The following is an 18,579-nucleotide window of genomic DNA, read 5'->3' on the forward strand; positions in this document are numbered from 1 at the left end:
AGAGAGGTAAAGAAGAACCCAAAGATCACTGTGGCTGAGCTCCAGAGATGCAGTAGGGAGATGGGAGAAAGTTCCACAAAGTCAACTATCACTGCAGCCCTCCACCAGTCGGGGCTTTATGGCAGAGTGGCCCGACGGAAGCCTCTCCTCAGTGCAAGACATATGAAAGCCCGCATAGAGTTTGCCAAAAAACACATGAAGGACTCCCAGACTATGAGAAATAAGATTCTCTGGTCTGATGAGACCAAGATTGAACTTTTTGGCGTTAATTCTAAGCGGTATGTGTGGAGAAAACCAGGCACTGCTCATCACCTGCCCAATACAATCCCAACAGTGAAACATGGTGGTGGCAGCATCATGCTATGGGGGTGTTTTTCAGCTGCAGGGACAGGACGACTGGTTGCAATTGAAGGAAAGATGAATGCGGCCAAGTACAGAGATATCCTGGAAGAAAACCTCTTCCAGAGTGCTCTGGACCTCAGACTGGGCCGAAGGTTCACCTTCCAACAAGACAATGACCCTAAACACACAGCTAAAATAACAAAGGAGTGGCTTCGGAACAACTCTGTGACCATTCTTGACTGGCCCAGCCAGAGCCCTGACCTAAACCCAATTGAGCATCTCTGGAGAGACCTGAAAATGGCTGTCCACCAACGTTCACCATCCAACCTGACGGAACTGGAGAGGATCTGCAAGGAAGAATGGCAGAGGATCCCCAAATCCAGGTGTGAAAAGCTTGTTGCATCATTCCCAAGAAGACTCATGGCTGTACTAGCTCAAAAGGGTGCTTCTACTCAATACTGAGCAAAGGGTCTGAATACTTATGACCATGTGATATTTCAGTTTTTCTTTTTTAATAAATTTGCACACATTTCTACATTTCAGTTTTTTTCTGTCAAGATGGGGTGCTGAGTGTACATTAATGAGAAATAAAATGAACTTTTTTGATTTTAGCAAATGGCTGCAATGAAACAAAGAGTGAAAAATTTAAAGGGGTCTGAATACTTTCCGTACCCACTGTAGTATGTGACAGGTTACGAGTTGTAGTTTAACTCAAACTAACCTCCTCTGTTGAATACTCATTATAAAATATGCTTTCCCTCACAAAATTAGGAAATACAATTCATATCAAACAATTAATGAATGCTGTGAAATTATTGCATTTTCATCTTTTATGATACAATAATAGACGTTTAAAGTTTATTTCCCAGTTGCATCCCATTATGTGCTTGTTGTATTCCTCGTGGACCACATTATGTCCTATTGAGAGACATGACATATCCAAAAAAACTACTAAAATCATTGCAAACTAAATTATGTTCAGGATATAAAAACTTCCATAGCTGCCAACCTCATGTCTTGTGACATTTCGACTCATTTCTGTGGAATTAGGTTTCCCTGAAAACACCAGCAGGAAGTTCGCGCTCGTCTCGCATCTCTGCCGGTAACAAGTGACGCTGTCGGGATTTATTCGTCGACAGCCAATCAGATAACAGATAGCCTGCACGATGCGCTCCAGTTAAAGTCGCCCGCTGCAGTTGTCGGCAGGTCAGTTTTGTGGCGAGGCTGGTTTGTTTGAGTGTCAAATTAAAGACTTCCCTGAAGATGAAGACCTCGCTGCTGCTGCTGCTGCTTACTTTGGCTGTTTGTTTGAACGCGCAGTATGGCAGCTGCCACGTCTCCTCTTCGTGCTCCTACCCTCCGTCAAAGTGGTGTTCATCTCTGGACTCAGCCATTCAGTGCGGGGTAAGATGACCGGGAGATGTTATTAGACATTAACTTACATTAAGACCGCGGGGGGGGGGGGGGGGACGTGGAGACGGGGAGAAAAAAAAAAAAAGTTCTCTGAGTGAGCCGTGTCGATGAAAACCACAGGACACCTCGGATAAAAAGCTATTTCCGGTGCGTTGACGCCAGTTTTAAAACGGTGCGCAAACTGCTGGAAACCATAGCAACAGTCGGCCAGCTAACAGCGCTAGCCTAACTTTACTAACTACGTACTTCTAAACACACGTGTTCCGTTTGGACACGACTTGAGTCCACAGAGCCGCCGGAAGAAACGCCTTTTCACACAAAACCGTACTAAACTCCACGCGGGGCTTGTTATTTTTTTTATTTTTTTTTTTTTAAAATACATAAGTTGTGATAGGGGACGTCAGATAAAGTTAAAAAAAAAAAATGTTAAAAGTTTTCTTACCTAACTAACTAGTTGTTAAATACAGTTCAATGAATACCTCCAGAGTTGGTGGTAAGTAGTGTACTTGAGTACTATATGTTGGTACTTAAACTACTTTATACTTTCATTTCGATGGGAAATGTGGTGCATTGTTTGATCTCTTGATGTGAGCTCAATACTTCCGGAGTGTGTTTCCACCTGTGCTTTTGCTGGACACTTGCCGGGTCGCAAATGGGGAAAAAAAAAAGGGGGGGGTCAGATATTTCAACAGGAACAATTGATCACATGGACGTTGACCTCCCTACTTTGTCCCCCTCCTGTAGGTTTTGAAGCAGTGCCTTGAGTCCAACTTCACCAGGTCCCGTGAGACTGCAGATTTAGTCCAGGTTGGGCTTTACTATGAGAGTCTGTGTCCCGGCTGCAGACTTTTTCTCACCAGCGTGCTCTTCCCTACCTGGGTCCTGCTGAATGACATCATGTCTGTTACTCTGGTGCCGTACGGCAATGCGCAGGTAAGCAGTGAACCGAGCACCTTCGATATACACCAGGGTTGTGATTCTACTAAAACTTCAAGGGGGGGGGTAATGGTTAATGATTTGTTTGACCAAAAGTTTTTTATTAGACTATAAGGTTAAGTAAAACTAAGAAATTACATTCCTATTTTGTTAAGTTTTAAATCTGTTTTATTTATTTACCCCATCCCAGGAGAAGCCTGATGGGCAGAAGTATGTTTTTGAGTGCCAGCATGGAGAAGATGAATGTCTGGGCAACATGATTGAGGTAACGTTACACCCCCAACGCACGGAGACTGCTGATATTGCTCAATAATGCTGTAACTAAAATTAGGAGCCATGCAGTCTGCCTTAGTTTGGTGAAAGAAATAATACTTGGATTTCAGAGATTGTTGCTGTGAAATGACTATGCATGTCTTAAAATGTCTTCAGAAAGCTTACATTCTTTTTTTTTTTTTTCTTTTTTTTTTTTATAAATGTAGTACGTATAAACTGAGTTGGTGTTGTAGTATAATAGTGTCTGTTCTTCTCAGACTTGTTTACTGAATATGACCCAGATGGCTTTCCCGGTCATCTTCTGTATGGAATCCTCCAACAACGTCATCAAGTCAGCGAAGAGTGTAAGGAAGTCTGAGTGTGTGTGTGTGTGTGTGCGCGCATTTCTGTCGTCATTTTGTCTGTTGTCTACTTCCTTCTGTTTCACTACTAAAGTTGAAGTGTGTTTATTTCCCACCGCTGTTGTTTGTAGTGTCTGGAACTCTACAGCCCTGAACTGAGCTGGGACTCCGTCATGAGCTGCGTGAACGGGGATGTGGGAAACGGCCTGATGCACCAGAATGCCTTGAAGACCAAAGCTCTGGACCCTGCACACCAATACGTGCCCTGGATCACCGTCGATGGGGTAAGGCTTCTTTTCAATTTGCAGACCACCCTGTAAACATAACGAGACGGTTAGAAACTGAGAACATAACAATGAATGACTAACTGTTGACTCTGTCCTTTTTAAAACAAGTGACGCTCCATTTACAGGGTTTTAGTTCAAGATCATTTGATCTGCTCCAAAGCCGAAATCTGGAAGTGAAAGAGAGTCGCTATTGATGTGTATGAAATTACAGCTTGATGCGACTCCAGAGCTTCACGCAATATTCTGCTGTCTCTCTGCCAGACAGCTTGACCCAATTTTAATGATAACTTAAAAGGGGAGTTTGCTCCGTAGCAAGTAAAAAAAAAAAAAAAAAAAAAAACACACCTCATCCTATATAGATCAGGCATAACTGAAAAATGTTAAAATTTTCAACACACATACAGCAGTATAGACTTCTACTACTTGAGTGTGCTCTGTGTTAAATGGCTGCAAAGTTCACTCAAAGTTAATTTCTTTCATAGAGGTGTCAGACTTGGTGATGATAAGGAACCAACCTTTTGCATTCACCCGGCTCCCTTAGTAAGCTTCTACTTGCAACCATTGGTCCTCTTAGCCTCCGCAGTTTCCGTGTTTGCCGCTACTGTTTTTCAAGCCTGTCTTACTTACATTATGTGCAGTTGTTGTGACCAGTGAAAACTGAAAGTCCTGTACCAATAATTTGATCTCTCATTTGAAATGCTACCCCTTTTCTTCTTTTGGAACACAAATTTTTTTTTTCTAAATTTGCAGAAGCACACAGAGGACTTGCAGGAAAAAGCCATGTCTTCTCTCTTCATGCTGGTCTGCAACATGTACAAGGTACAATTTATATCAATCAAATCAATTTCAGTGTTCAAAACTTGTGCTTCGACTTGGTCTTCGGCCTCTAACGAGCCTTTCACTTTTTCAGGGCTCCAAGCCTGAGGCCTGTGGAGGGGGCCAGAGACACTTCAAAAGTTACAGCTACAATGAGTGAAGGAGCAGCACTGCACTAAACAAGGAACACTGAGGAATGGCATCAAATATTATTTTTTTTATCTGGGATTTTACACTATTTTTCTGAAAAGGGAACAATTCTATCGTGTTTTTAAATAATTCACAGAATATAAATACAGTTTACTTTCTAAAGAACTGTTATCTACTGAAACCATAAAATAATATATGGTTTTTGTAGCATTTTGAATCAATAAAAAGGTTTTGGTATTTGCACTACTTGAAAGGATCTTTGCAAAGATTGGTCCGTGTCCTTACTGTCCTTTAGATGGCGCCATATCACATAAATCATCTTCATCTTCCAGCTTTTGAAAGTAGTAAAACAGACAAACATTCTGATTTATGAAGGTTAATGAAAAAACTCTGAATCACGTCATACTAGTTTTTTTTTATGGTTATTTTGACCCTATTTGCCAGATTCCTTTATTTTGAAACCACTATAGTCTGCCAGATCATCCTCAGTTCACTTAATGTTCAGTATATATGTTAATCAAAAAGTAATGATGAAATAAGGCACGATACTTAAAGTACAAATAAAAAAAAGCAAGCTAAAGATGATAACTTAAACCCCATGAAAGCAAATGAACAAGTCATGAGCCACAACTGATGTTTGAGTTTATGTTTTGTATTTGTTTTGTTTTTTTATATCTCAGTGTACATCAGGAAGGGCATTAAAGTTCAACACATCTCCTGAGTATTAGAAGTAGAGATCCAAAGCTGTGTTGATGTTGTAAAAAAAAAAGTTACATAGAGACATTGTAGGCAGCAGCTTGACCAAACTTGGTCTGGCCGGCCGAACCAGAAGGTCTGGATGCGTGAGGTCTGTAGATTCTACAGTCGGATAGACTCACATGAATAATGGCCTGTCATGCAGGCAGCTCTATCACCTCAAACCTCTGCAGGCTCCGTGTATATTATATATATATATATATATATATATATTTGGATCTAATGAAGTTACAGTTGCCAGTAGACAGTTAAGATCCGAACCAGAAACAGTGCTATGAAAGTTATCACTGAACTAATGACAGCTGAGGGCTCTGAAGAGGCGAGACGTAGTTATTCTTTACTGAGTGACAGCCCAAGGAAGTATTGATGCCACAGACTACTTCATATCTGACCTTAAATGTGGTTCCTGCATTCTCCTCTCACGGATTTCCTTCGCAGTTTTCTTGTAGTGATGATATAGTAGCTGAAAGTATGAGGAGAAATAACTCATCAAAATTGTTCAACTTCACGGCGGTAAGCATAATTAGTTTAGCTTTAAAAGATTTAAAAAAAAAAAAAATTCCATTTGTGGCTTAGGATTTATGTTTTTTATTTCTTTTCTTTTCCTTGAACTCAAAAATAGAATGGCGAGTTACTTGTGTGATTTAGATTTGGTAATTACACTCTCATGTATTGTTCTGTGATTTTCAGCATTACCAAGCAGTTGTAGAGAACATTAATTGAGCCTTGTGCTTTAAAATAAGTAGTAGTAATAGAATATGTTATTGTGTCATGAATGGAGAAATCAGTTATTACATGTGTTTTATCGTACATTTCTCCTGATTAATTAAACTCATGATACGGTCAAACAACTCAGCGGTCTCCATGTTGGGCAGTTTGATCAGAAATGGTCAACATTAAAGCTTGAGTGTGTCGATAGTTATTTATAAAAAAAAAAAAAGGTCAAACACCCAAGCAGATAGAGAGAGAGGGTCACGGGGTCAGAAATCAAGAGGGGCTTCCGGACCGGAGGAACTATTTCACTGTTCTAAGAACCTGGGAGGGTTTCCTACAGAGACAACGGGCCTCTTCGGAGCAGGCCTCTTGCATCAAGTTTCCCCAGAACTCAGGCGTCAGATGTGATGTGAAGAGGCTCTTCTCAGGCTTTCCTGCGCACTTTCCACGCAGGACAGACCAGAGGATGGCCCCAAGTTTGGCCCGCTATCAGCCCTCTTCATCAAACCCTGCAGGAGACTGGGGACTCCTACGAGCTGCAGCTCCAGAACCTTGTGAGTCAGTGATACACTTGTTTTCAGTCGATCCTTTTGGTGAAATAATCTTTATTTTTCATTTTTATTACCAAATGTAATTAAATCTACATAATAGCACGTCCCACTTTAAGGGAGCGTATGACAATATATATGATACTTCTTTTACTCTTTTTTTTGTCATATAATTTAAAAAGTATAGTGACCAGGTTTTTCCCACTTTATTTACACATTTAAACTAAAAGTTTTACACGACATTTTTCAAATTTGAAATCTCCGTTCAGTAAGTAAACACATTTTCTGTCTCCGAAAAATATTCATAAAACATGCGGGCTCTGCAAAAACGGGTTAATTTTTTTCCTAGTTCCCAAACAGTTGGCCCTCCTTTAGATATTAGTGATTAAAATTAGTTAATGTACTTAATCAATAACCAACCCTTGAGTGTCAGCCAGGTTGTGGTCTTGTAAATCAACACATATTTAAAGTTAAACGTTGCAGGACCTTCCTCCAACTTATTTGTGTGTAAAATGTTTAATATTTCACAGGACATCGTGACCCCTTTTTTGTCTGTTTAATTTCGATAGAAAAAGTTGATTTGCTTCTTGAGCATATGATTCAACAAAGTCTCCTGCTTAAGGCGTTGCTTTCCCCTCCGTCACACTGCTGAACAATTATCACCATAAAAGATCAAACAAACAAGACTCTTATGATTGTGTCCACCACAGCAGTCAAGCTGCTGCCGCTGCAAATACATCTGGAGCTTTCTTTTTGCCTGTCTACACTGTGTTTGCATGTGTGTGCGTGTGCACACATTACAATTCTTTTTTTTTTTTTTTTTCCACTAGTTGAAAGAATGCGGATAGACCTGTTTGTTTAGGTTGGTAGTTGTGGTGCACGTCACGGGTGATCAGGTGGCTGCAAAGTCGTATCATTGGTGGTTTCTTTATTTGTAGAAACCCACCTTCATATTTTTTTTTTATTATGGATTTGCGCCAGTGAGAGCCGTGGCCGTAGACATCGTGTTTCTGGGTTGTCTGTGGATCTCCGTGACCTTAAATCTGTCACATTCTCTACAACACGACCTGAGGGACTTTCTTCAAATTACAAAACTGGATTAACTGATTAGATTTTGATGGTCAAAGGTCACTGAGGTTTTTGGCCATACATTTTTATAATTCGGGCTAGTTATGACAACATTTCACACAAATGCCTAATAGGATGAAATGATGAGGTGATGACATTTAATATCCAAAAGGTCAAAGGTCTACTTCACTGTGACAAAAGCATTTTTCTGTCCATTATTTAACCGCATAACTCAGGAACAGAAGGGGAGACTGTGACCGTATTTCATAATGGTCAGATACAGAGTTGGTGACACATAGTGCCAGAGTATGAAAATACTCCGTATCTATATAAGGCAAACACACTGGAATACAGATTCATCATATTTAATGGGCCATAATCAAAATGCAACAGATGGAAAACATGTTCATGTACTGCGATGATTAGGTTTTATTTATCCCATAAATATTTATATATCAGGTTTAAAGCGACACTGCTACAGACATGATTTCTGTGATGTTGAAGGACTGAAAAGCCTTTTATTATATTCCTTCTGTGAGAAGAGGCCCGTGTGCTCTCCTGTTTACAAGGTGGTAGTCTGTTTTGATGGAGAAGCATTTAAAGCCACAGGATGCCTGACCCCAAAAACACGTCTCTTTGGGGCTTATTAGTTCATTAATGATGGGATTATTTTCAGATGGACTGCCAGTAAACTAATAAGAAAGCTGGGCTTTAGCTAACAACACCAAAATGACTAGTGGAAGAAACAAAATGTGTGTACTTCATATTTCATTAGACAAGTTGTCCATGAAGCCAGAGGCTTTTTGGAGCCAACCGCTCGCGGCTTTTGGTGGTCTTGTAGTTTAATGCACTTCTGCACTGGCCTCATTTTTCAGTCCGAAAGCTATGTCCACTTTTTTATACAGTCAGTGGTTTTTATATGGCTCAATTAATGAAGACAGGGTGTGCCTCAGTGGCCCTGACAGGATTAGCATTGTGCTACCCCTTATCTGAGGACAGGTTTTTGAGAATTTGGTCAACAGACAAGTGCTTTAACTCCCTGATGTTGATGATCCCTAACTCCCCCGATGACACTGTCACGAAGAATGAGCACCTCATACCTCCTTACACATATAATATAATGACAGCTAATGAGAGTCATAAAACAAGAGGCCTCTTACCTCCCATCGAAAAAAAGGAATATTTTCAGTCAGAACCGAGGAAATCTTTTGAATGAGAGGTGAAATGTCTTCAATAACCTCAAGCAAGTCCAGTTGCTTTCAAATAACACTTCTACGTTTCCAAAAAGCAAACCATTTTCTGCCTGGAACAGAGTGGATGCTTTAAAAATGTATCCGGTGTGAGCTTTTCTGTGGGTGTCTGACAGATCAGAGAACAGCTTGGGTTTGAAAACCTGGGATTACAGTGTCTTTAGTGGAGGACAACGGTTGTGAGTTTATTATGCTCACACCAGATGGGAACTCCAGATGGATTGGTCAGAGGCAGTGAGTCAGCATGATGCTGTCTATCAGTACTGGTTTGTTCTCTGTATGGCTAGAGTCATCACATAAAAGACTTTGGAGACACGATTCAATGTCAGTCATCACAGAAATGGTTGAATCGGAGTCTCAACGTTACTTTGACGAAAGCCATGAAATATGTCACTTTTGAAAACTTGTAAACTCTCTCTAGGTTGACAGGAGTACTTATTAGAGGGAGGTAGCTTTGTAATTCACGCTGCGTTCTTCATCATTGCGTCCTATTAATTGTGTACACCGGAAGAGTCCACATTAACAGCCCCCTCGTGGTATTCACAACGTTGGAACGTCCTGTAAGCCTCGAGTTCACGAGTTGTGACGTGTTTGCTTGGCCATGGAAGTACATTTTTCGTTGGATGTTAAAGCTAATATATTGTAGTTTTAGTCATGTAGAGTTTGTCCTCATAACTTAGATAATAGCCTACGTCTGAGGAAAATGTTGATCTTTCCAACAGCCTCATCTTTTCCCTCTGTGCCTTTGTAGTTTTATGCATTACGTTATTACCCTGTTTTGTTAAATTGTTAGCCTCTGTGGCTAGACGCCATCCACGTTGCCGTTGCATAGCAATGGTGTTTTTATGACCTAACCACTTACGTCAAGCACACGGTGCACACAACTTCCTATGTTGTAACCACGAGCTCGCGAGTCTCATTTGAATGCCGCATAAGTCCACAAAAAGGTCGACTTTTAGTAGACAGTTGACAGAGCAGAGTATAGTGCTGTATCGGTGTCTTGTTCTGTGCAAATAGGAATATCTTATAACAATGGATGCCGTGTCACAATGGCATTAGAACTGTATATTGATAAACTTAAGCAACCTCCATCCGAGACCTGCGGAAGTGCCGCCACAGTTCTGGTCTCCCCGAATCAAACTGGGAACTGGGCAGCCCTCACCCAGGGGCCTTGTAGTATGGGGGAACGTATGTTGAGCAAGGAGGGATGGAATGTACAGACTTCAGCACCTAAAATAGATCTTTATTACTTGTTTAAATGTGCTTTGAGCAGTCCATTAGTGATACCCCTAGCAACCACTACAGATTCATGTATGCAGTCCTTCACATGACTGGGATGATGATTGGCTTCAGGGCCAGGATTTGTTTGGGGCCCAGGATTATCTTCAGATGTGTCGAGGTTGAGGCAGAGCATCTTTACTGCTTGGACATTCAAATCAAATGAAAGTCGTGAAAAATACTCAGTCGGCCCGACACAAGTTGAACTGCTTGGTAACCGACTGTTTATTTACATAGTGAGCAGCGTTATTTGTGTCCACAGAGCAAATGCAAAGTTAAATTGCCTTTTAGCTCTGACTTGGTTTCCACCATCCCTCGAGTAAAACATTACTCTTTAGATGAGGAATGTTACGCTATGTTCAGCAGCAACGTCCATAAAAAGCTTCCAACCAAATAATCTTTCTTTCCTGTGCTCCCTACCAGCTGTTGGTCATAGGTTCAGTCTGGTGTCAGATGTTCCAGCTCCCTAGGTTATTTCAGTTACTCTTGACACCACCAGTCTTTAGCTGTGAGTGCTTAATCACAGGAGGACCTTTTCTCACTCTCCAGCGATAAACAAAGAGAGCTGGGTGGGGGTGAAGATGATGTTGCCTCTGGTCACAGATAGAGAGCGCCATCGTGACAGCACCCATGCTCTCTATAGCTTTTATCTACCTCTGCTTTTTATAGTCAGAGGAACCTTCATGTGACTCTTCCTGGTGTGCTCAGAGCATGTGAAAGGCAAAAAGGCTGTCTCTGAGGAAATAGGAAACTTCACAACAAATAGTGCCTCAGGGAGCAGAGGAAAAGCCTGAGTGTGCAAACTTGGAGTGAGCGTAAGAAAGGTGAAAGTTGCAGCTGGAGTGGGAGTTAAGAAAGGTGAGCTGGATGGCTTAGCCAGGCCACAGCTTAATGTTTATCTACTGGAGGGACATGGAAAGGAAGTAATTATGGAGCACAGTTTGAAGTTGATGAACAATATGTTCCTTAAGATTACGTGTGAAGGAAGGGGGGAAGGCTGAGGGTTGGAAAGAAGGAGAGAGAAGCAGAAGGAGGTGATCTGTCATGCTTTCCCTCCCTGTAAATTAGACGTCCATATTTAGTTGGAGAGAGGGAAGGCCTAGCAGTAATGTAAACAAAGCCGGAGGGAGGCAGGGAGGAAGGGAGGAAGAGAGGGAGAGGGAGTACATCAACACAAATGTTTGAGTCTATTGCCCAGCGAGCCCCTCAGCATGATCTTTAGGATGAGACAAGAATGGAGCTGATGGATTTCAAATGAAGATTGGAAGTCTTATAGGAGTGTTGCTGTGTTCATTTCTTCAGGGGTGCTGATGGTTTGTTTCAGAATTTTTAAAGCAGTTTCTTTTAGAGTTTTAGTTAGAGAGTTTTGGAGCAATCACGAGCAGGCCCAGGTTTATTTTGTGACATGAAGAAGCAAGGACTGCATGTCAGGCACTTGCATCACCTGGACCTGGAAAATTACGACAGACAGGCACGGAAACTGACATAATACCGATATACGACAGACCGCAAGGAAGTCTTTAAAACTAAAGACAAACCGAGAAAAGACTCTTTCCTAGATACCGAAGGCAGAGTGAGCAAAGGGGTAACTACCTGACCAGTAACCATCCTCTCTTCACCATGAGCAGCCTGTGCTCTGAGAGCTCTGAGGAAGAGCAGTCTGAAGTCGATGAGACGCTAGAGGAGCGAAGGGTGACCCGGCCGCCCGTCATTCAGCTCATGCCGAGGTCCAGAGCGGGTTCAACAGGAGGATCCCCGAAGATCTCACCTAAAGAGTCTCCTCGTGGGTCTCCTCGAAACTCCCCGCTGCTCTTCAGAAAGCTGATGATGAACCGCAGCCTCAACCTGCAGCGGCGCCGCTTCACCCTGGCCCACACGCCCAGGTAGAGTCTGTGGTAAAGATGATGTGTGCTTTGTGCTTCACTGAACGAACCACGTTAGTCTTGTTCAGATTTGGCAAAACAGGTCATTGTCACTTGCATCTGAGTCGGTGCTCGACTGTTAGGTGAATATTTCAGAGGGAGTGGATGAGCTGCAAAATCACCTCAATTACTAACTAAACATATTTTTTAAACGCAAAGAGATTGTTATTGGGCTGACATTAGGATGTGTGAGGACTGCTCAGTACATATAAGATTTATTGACAAGTCATAAATAACTTGCTTTCGCTGATTTGGGATAACAGACGGGGAGACAATGTCAGTATTAATTTTGCCATATCTAGACAGTAAAACACTTAAACCAATAAATCACAACCGTTTATCTTTTCTCTAAATGATGTATTCTTTACCTGTAGGTGCTGTAAAATGTTTCAGTTAATCCGTGTGTTGTTGAAGTAGGAGACATCTCGTGCTCCAGGCATACTCCAGTCAGCTGCAGATGTTCATGTATTTTGGGTTTATTTTTGTGCAGGCAGCAGTCACACTACAAAAATGGTTGCCCTTAAGCTTATGTTATGAAACTGACACGGACCACAAGATGCGCATGTACTGCTATATTTCAGTCATGCACACGGTACTCTACCAGAATATTTTTTAAAAAACAGCTTTTCTTTTAGGGGAAATACAGCTCAATTTTATTGTAATAACGGGAGAATTTGAAAGGTTTCATCTTAAATGGACCAGGAGATATTTACTGAGAACATTTCCTGTTGGTGTTTTGCTGGATTTTTGGCTTTTATTTATTGAAGCCTACAAAATACAGTTGATTTATTTTTGTTCTTTTAACTAACTGAGGTACTATTAAGTCAATGTTTGGAAATGGATTTCAGACCTGCTGTCAGTTTTAGTGCTTCATTTCCTGCAGGTGTGAGTGTTTTTCCTAAGCTTTGTCCACCTTTTGTTTTCCACCTTGATGAGTGGCATCATCTCAGTAAACACAGCTTAGTGACATCCCTGTTTGTCACTGGATCCGCAGTTTGTTGTTCCACCTATTTGTTTAGCGAACATTTTCATCTGTCAGCAAATATTTTTTTTATTTTTTATAACCACACAACTGTGAAACACACCTCACACAACGGGATATTTCCTGCCGAGGTTCAAACACTATAAATTTATTCCTCCGTTATAGTGGTCATAATTCTCGTTTGTAAAGAGTACAGCAGTGTTGCTGTCAGCCAGCTCCGCTCTGGTACCTGTTAATACTTTGAGTTTTATGAGCCGTTATTGCATCATGCCAGGCCATGATTCCAATGCAAATTAAACATTTACTTGGTTGACCGTGTCAAGTAAAAGTCGTATGATCAATAAAACTATATTTGATCCTCACGTCTTGAGAGAGGAAGAATAAACAGGGCCTCAGATATATGTGTAGATGGATATACAAACAGACAGATATTTGTCTTTTCTGCTCTGAGGGGACGGTGGATTTCTCTCCTGATGTGATAGAATTCTTCAAAAGAGCCTGTTGTACTGTTGTGAAAAATTGTACAGCACTGTAAAACCAATCGCACATGTCCCCTATATCCTCATCAGTGTTTACCCTCAACAGATACACACTTGGTTGTAGGCACCATGCAAAGCTGGGTGGTTACGAGGTGTCGCCAACTTGTTGCAGTGATGTTAGACAACGTCCAGCTCAATGAAATAAAACTAAAGACCCGAGAGAAACTCTAGATGCTGCTGAAAAATCCTGCCTTACTTTTATGAGCATAGAATGAGTGTTAAAAATTCTTAAAGAAGCGAATGCCTACTAGAAAAACTCCAAAAGGGTTTGCAAGTTCATTCGCTTTTATAAACACCGGTGTTTAAGGGTCTTAGATTTGAGATTGGTGGACACATTTCTTTTCCATGGTTTATTGTAACACTTCAACCAAACTGTTTCATCAATTTCACAGTGTCTGTTGAAAATCTAAATATTAGAGGGCAAGAGTCGAGTCGAAGGGATTTCAAGGCTCATTGTGGAAAGTCAAAGAATAGCATAGATATTCAACATGTCAACTTTTATATTACACAGCTCTGAGGTCAGGCCATCGAGGATGTTTTCTCCCCGCAGGGTACGCGCAGTGTCCCATTATGTCGGATCTGAAATAAATGGATGGGGATGAGTTATTGCAGGATAACTGGCAAGGAGGAAGAATTAAACAAACTGGGGGTCCGGTGGAAAATAAATGTCGTAGTTAGCTCAAATATAGAACATACTCATGAATTTATTTTCACTTTTGTGTCTAAGTTGATTAAGCCTCTTTTTCCACTTCAGAGACACTGTGTCAAGTGATCCAATGGATTTTTTTGGGGGGTGAAAAAAACATTTCAAGAAAATAGTTTTTGCAAACAAGCTCTAGGATGACAGTCAGTTTTGTTTCACATTATGTCTTTCATTGATAAAGATATCAGGAAAACAAAACAGGCTAATGAGCTGAGAAAACACAAACAAACAATAATTATGGCTTCTTTTGAGGGATGCCTTCATTGCTTTGGCTCTGTAGTCAGTCAGAAGTATTTTTTTCTAAGATAAATACAGCAAAGATAACATTTGCAACTCTAGTGGCTTCTACTAGATACAATCTATAGATTTATTTTCTCTAGAAAATCACATTTCCCAGGTTTAAATCAGTGATATGGGTTATAAAACTAACTCATACTGTAGTGTTATTCCTTTCACTGTAATAATGTGCCTGAAGTAGTGATCTCAGATCACAGGTATACTGTAGGTTTAAGCTGTAGAACAAAAAAAAAACTGTTCAGGATGCTCCCAAATTCTCCTTGTGAGGATTAACATGCATTTCCTCTTCTCTTCCACTAGAGGTTGCGATGTTGTGAAATTTGGGCAGAGTCTCTCAGGAGGATTTGTTTCTGTTTCTGTCATGGGTCAGAGTTGAGGATAGAGACTCTTCCTTTCACTGGAGTTTGACCGTATGGGGACTCAAATATTTTTGAAGGCTTAGAATTGTTTTAAAGGCTGTTCTGACCAAATGCTGGTGAGAAATATTGTTACTTAATCAGTGAATTTGGTTTTCTATCAGCCTTTTATAAATTGCATCGGATAACATGACTGATAAATAGTCGTAAAAATGAATTAACTCTTGCAAAATGAGAATTTCAAAAATAATCTCATTTCATTGAGATTTCTAAAGAAGGTTTGACAGCTCTGGTTGTGTAATTTGTGAATTTTACCCCAATAGTTTATAAGTCTGTGAGTCAGATTCCCTATGGGATTACAAGTTTCCACTATTTATCAAACATGAAAAAATATTACATGCATCCTCTGATAGCAAATATACAGCTGGAGTAAAAAAAACAAATAAAAAAAACAACAACTGTTACAGTAGATCTTTATAGTCTATAATGTTTGTCCTCATCTTTAGACTTTCTCTAACTGGCAAATTTAGTTGTTGTTAATTGTTAAAGTCACTGTATTTTCCATAGTAGAGTAAATAAGCATTATTTAGGCCCAGATTTCTGACCAGTCATTGCCTGCCTGTGTACCGTAACAGCTCCCTCCCTGACATTACGGAAAATAAGATGTTTCTATCATTTACCAATCGTCTATTCTCTGAAGGATTTTCACGGTCATGTATTTGATTATACCAAATATTTGTTTAACACTGCAGAGGATATTGGGCGAATCAGATGGATTATATCATAGCATGAGAACAAAATTCAATATGAAAAAAAAAAGAAAATGAAACCGTTAAAAAAAAGCACACGCACACACAATATTGAAGTATTGATTGACCAGAGCACTATTGTTACTGCTGGCATGGAGGCAAGTTGGTTACACGAAAAGAGAAACTGGGCACTCTCATTGAGAAAAGGTCATACATGTAACACTCTAATATACAACAGTGAACCGTTTTTTTTTTTTTTTTTTTCTACCACTCAGTGCTGATAACACCAGTCTACTTTCTCATGCTGTGACTCTCTTTCTCTGTTCTCTCTCTTTGTACAATTTGCCCTCTCTCTCTCTCTCTCTGTCTCTCTGTCTCTCTGTCTCTCTCTCTCTCTCTCTCTCTCTCTCTCTCTCTGTCTCTCTGTCTCTCTCTCTCTGTCTCTCTCTCTCTCTCTCTCTCTCTCTCTCTCTCTCTCGGCCACCCAGAACCCCACCCCTTCCTTCTCCCTCCACAATCTCCCTCTCTCTACGTCTCTCATTCTCAGGGGAGATAGTGTTGTTGTTTGTTGTTTTAAGCCTGAGTTTGGTCCCACCACTCTCAGGAGAGAAGAGAAGAGAGAGCAAAAAGTCTGTTATGACCTGCTGACAGGGACTACATGGGACAGCCCACTCCAGGGAGCATCTGATGGGATTATAACACTCTTTCCAGTTCAGTTTTTCCCACTAAGAATAACTCTGCTCAGTCTCTTGGTGGTGTGCTATCACAGAGGCAAACCTATGTTCAAATGGACAGCTTTGTTTCACGGTTGTGGGACCTGACTTTTAAAAACAGAGAATACCTGAGGTCCATTGTTGAGGAATTCAGTTTTGTCAGTTTGCAGCTCATTTGGAAGAATTTAAACTTGTTGTTTACTATTTAGCAGTACAGAGAGAGGAAAAAAACAAAACACAAGAGAAGCGTTTATCTTGGCTCGTGTGCGGCGAGCTGAAAGGAGAACGAGTGAGGAATTAGTCCCAGATGAGCACTGACAGCTGACACCATCCTCAATTTCACTTGATTCGATTCGGCCCCATACTTTCCCTGTCAGTGAGACGATGTGTTAACTCACTTCATGATGGGTCTTTAACAGCCAAGACTCCTCGCCTTTTTAAGCTGTTCACACCCACGCATGCACACACACTCTGAGCTGAACCTTTGTGATTCCTGCTTTTCCACAAAAACAAATGGACATATCTTCACTGCCGGGACCGAAAACCGAACCGCAACTCAACTTCCAGTCTGATGCACTATGGTTCGTTGACTCTGCACTGAGCTGGAACTGACTCACTTTTAGCTGTTACGTTTTATCTAATAAACACAGAAGGAGCCCTGATTTATTGTTGCGTTCACTTCCGTTCTTGCTCATACCAGGTGCAGCAAATGAAACTTGTGCGTTTTGCTGTTTTGCATCCTGTTGTTTTGCATTTGTCATTCTTGGATCTAATTTTCCTGCCCCGTCCTGTCAAAGGAACCTGTCTCCCGATGCCATAACTTGTGACTGCAGACAACATAAAGGAATTTGGACAGCCTCACTTTTTTGATTCATGACAACATGGGGGTTTTGGTCGCGCCACCCAATGCTGCATTTTTGACGATCCTCTGAACTCATCCCAACTCTTTTTTGTACCTGCCAATAAAATGATGAACAAAGACTCTCGCTTTTCAAGAAAGATGCAGGGCAACTTCTCCACCCGCAGACACTCATGCATTGGGTATGTATCCAGCTGTGTCAACAGTTTTGTGATTACTGTTGCTGATGGACAGCAAAGGCAACATAATACATGTGTTTCAAGATGTTTCAAGAAGTATTGGAAAGCTGATTTGACCTGTTTCTGTACCTGACAAGTACTGGCTGTTTTTTTGTTTTTTTAATCTGTTAGAGTACATGAAATATAAGGAGCTGATGGGGAATTATTTGACACTGCTTCCCTGTTCTGTCGGGTATTTTGTTGGTGTTTATTTGGTGGTTTCATTCTTAGTATTTGCAGGAGATGTGTTTTTTGTCATGTTTCAAATTCCACTCTTAGAATAGCATTCAGATTACTTAAAGTATAAACATTTATTTTAAATAGAAATCTGTAACTCAACGCAAACAGATGCTCTATTTAATGGTGAGTCTGCACCTGTGTGCTGTTATAAACTCTGGATTAACTTTAACCCCGTCTAACACCCTAAACAAATAACAGAAATGATTGGACGTGTGCTGTGGTGAAGCTGGCGAGTGTTGCTGTCAGGGCATTGTGGCTGGGAGTGCAGGCCTCGGGTGACATGCTGGATCGATGTCTCTGTTCACTGATGTCCCTCCTTGGGGTCCATGGACTCGAGCCAAGCTGCGTAGTCTGTGTTAGGCATGGTATGACCATCGTGTGGTCTAGCACTTTTGCATTTCATAAGGGCACTGAAGAAATATTGGTGTGCTCTGGAAAATTGTATACGAGAGCGGCAGACGTAACAGGTTTCATGTCTGTTTTTCATATTGTGCTGCAAAACAAAGCAGAGCTGTACACGAATGTGTCAAACGAACTCTCCTCTAACAGATAAATCATGGTAACATGGTCTCTTGTCTACACACTGATTAGACTGATTAATTTAATTGTAGTTGTAACTTGATGCAACTGTGTAATCACCAGGCAGGAAAAACATAAAATCTACTACAGCTGTCATGAGAACCCTGCAGGACAAGTTGTTATGTAAGTTTACAGACACCAAAAACAGAGACTTAATGCATTAAGTACCAGCATATGAATATACACACAAAGCAACCCGGAGGCCAACATAACACCATTTACAATGTCAGGAATACCTCCCACTTAAAGA

General features: G+C 40.9%; 2 protein-coding genes across 2 annotated transcripts in view; both read left to right on the forward strand.

Annotated features, from left to right (window-relative positions):
- The first annotated feature begins 1,534 nt into the window (after positions 1-1,534).
- Positions 1,535-4,804, forward strand: ifi30a (IFI30 lysosomal thiol reductase a). The gene is made up of 7 exons (XM_069157030.1): positions 1,535-1,746; positions 2,500-2,688; positions 2,882-2,956; positions 3,222-3,308; positions 3,437-3,589; positions 4,343-4,411; positions 4,503-4,804. The coding sequence occupies exons 1-7, from the start codon at positions 1,606-1,608 to the stop codon at positions 4,566-4,568; spliced, it is 780 nt and encodes a 259-aa protein (XP_069013131.1). The 5' UTR covers positions 1,535-1,605; the 3' UTR covers positions 4,569-4,804.
- Positions 4,805-16,281: 11,477 nt separating this feature from the next.
- The window catches only part of pde4ca (phosphodiesterase 4C, cAMP-specific a), a 42,940-nt gene continuing 40,642 nt past the window's right edge, over positions 16,282-18,579 (forward strand). Inside the window, exon 1 of the mRNA XM_069157034.1 lies at positions 16,282-17,474. Coding sequence (XP_069013135.1) covers positions 17,401-17,474 — 74 coding nt within the window. The 5' untranslated portion in view covers positions 16,282-17,400. The remainder of the gene's footprint in view (positions 17,475-18,579) is intronic.

The sequence above is a fragment of the Embiotoca jacksoni genome, unplaced genomic scaffold (genome assembly GCF_022577435.1).
Source record: "Embiotoca jacksoni isolate LCO1_2020_lvr unplaced genomic scaffold, fEmbJac1.0.p SCAF_22, whole genome shotgun sequence".
Taxonomy (NCBI): domain Eukaryota; kingdom Metazoa; phylum Chordata; class Actinopteri; family Embiotocidae; genus Embiotoca; species Embiotoca jacksoni.

Excerpts from the sequence above, each read along its gene's own strand:
- ifi30a (XM_069157030.1), top strand. The coding sequence starts at position 1,606 with ATGAAGACCTCGCTGCTGCTGCTGCTGCTTACTTTGGCTGTTTGTTTG. Across the intron at positions 3,309-3,436 it reads TCATCAAGTCAGCGAAGAGT|TGTCTGGAACTCTACAGCCC; the intron begins GTAAGGAAGTCT and ends TGTTGTTTGTAG. Across the intron at positions 3,590-4,342 it reads CCTGGATCACCGTCGATGGG|AAGCACACAGAGGACTTGCA; the intron begins GTAAGGCTTCTT and ends CTAAATTTGCAG.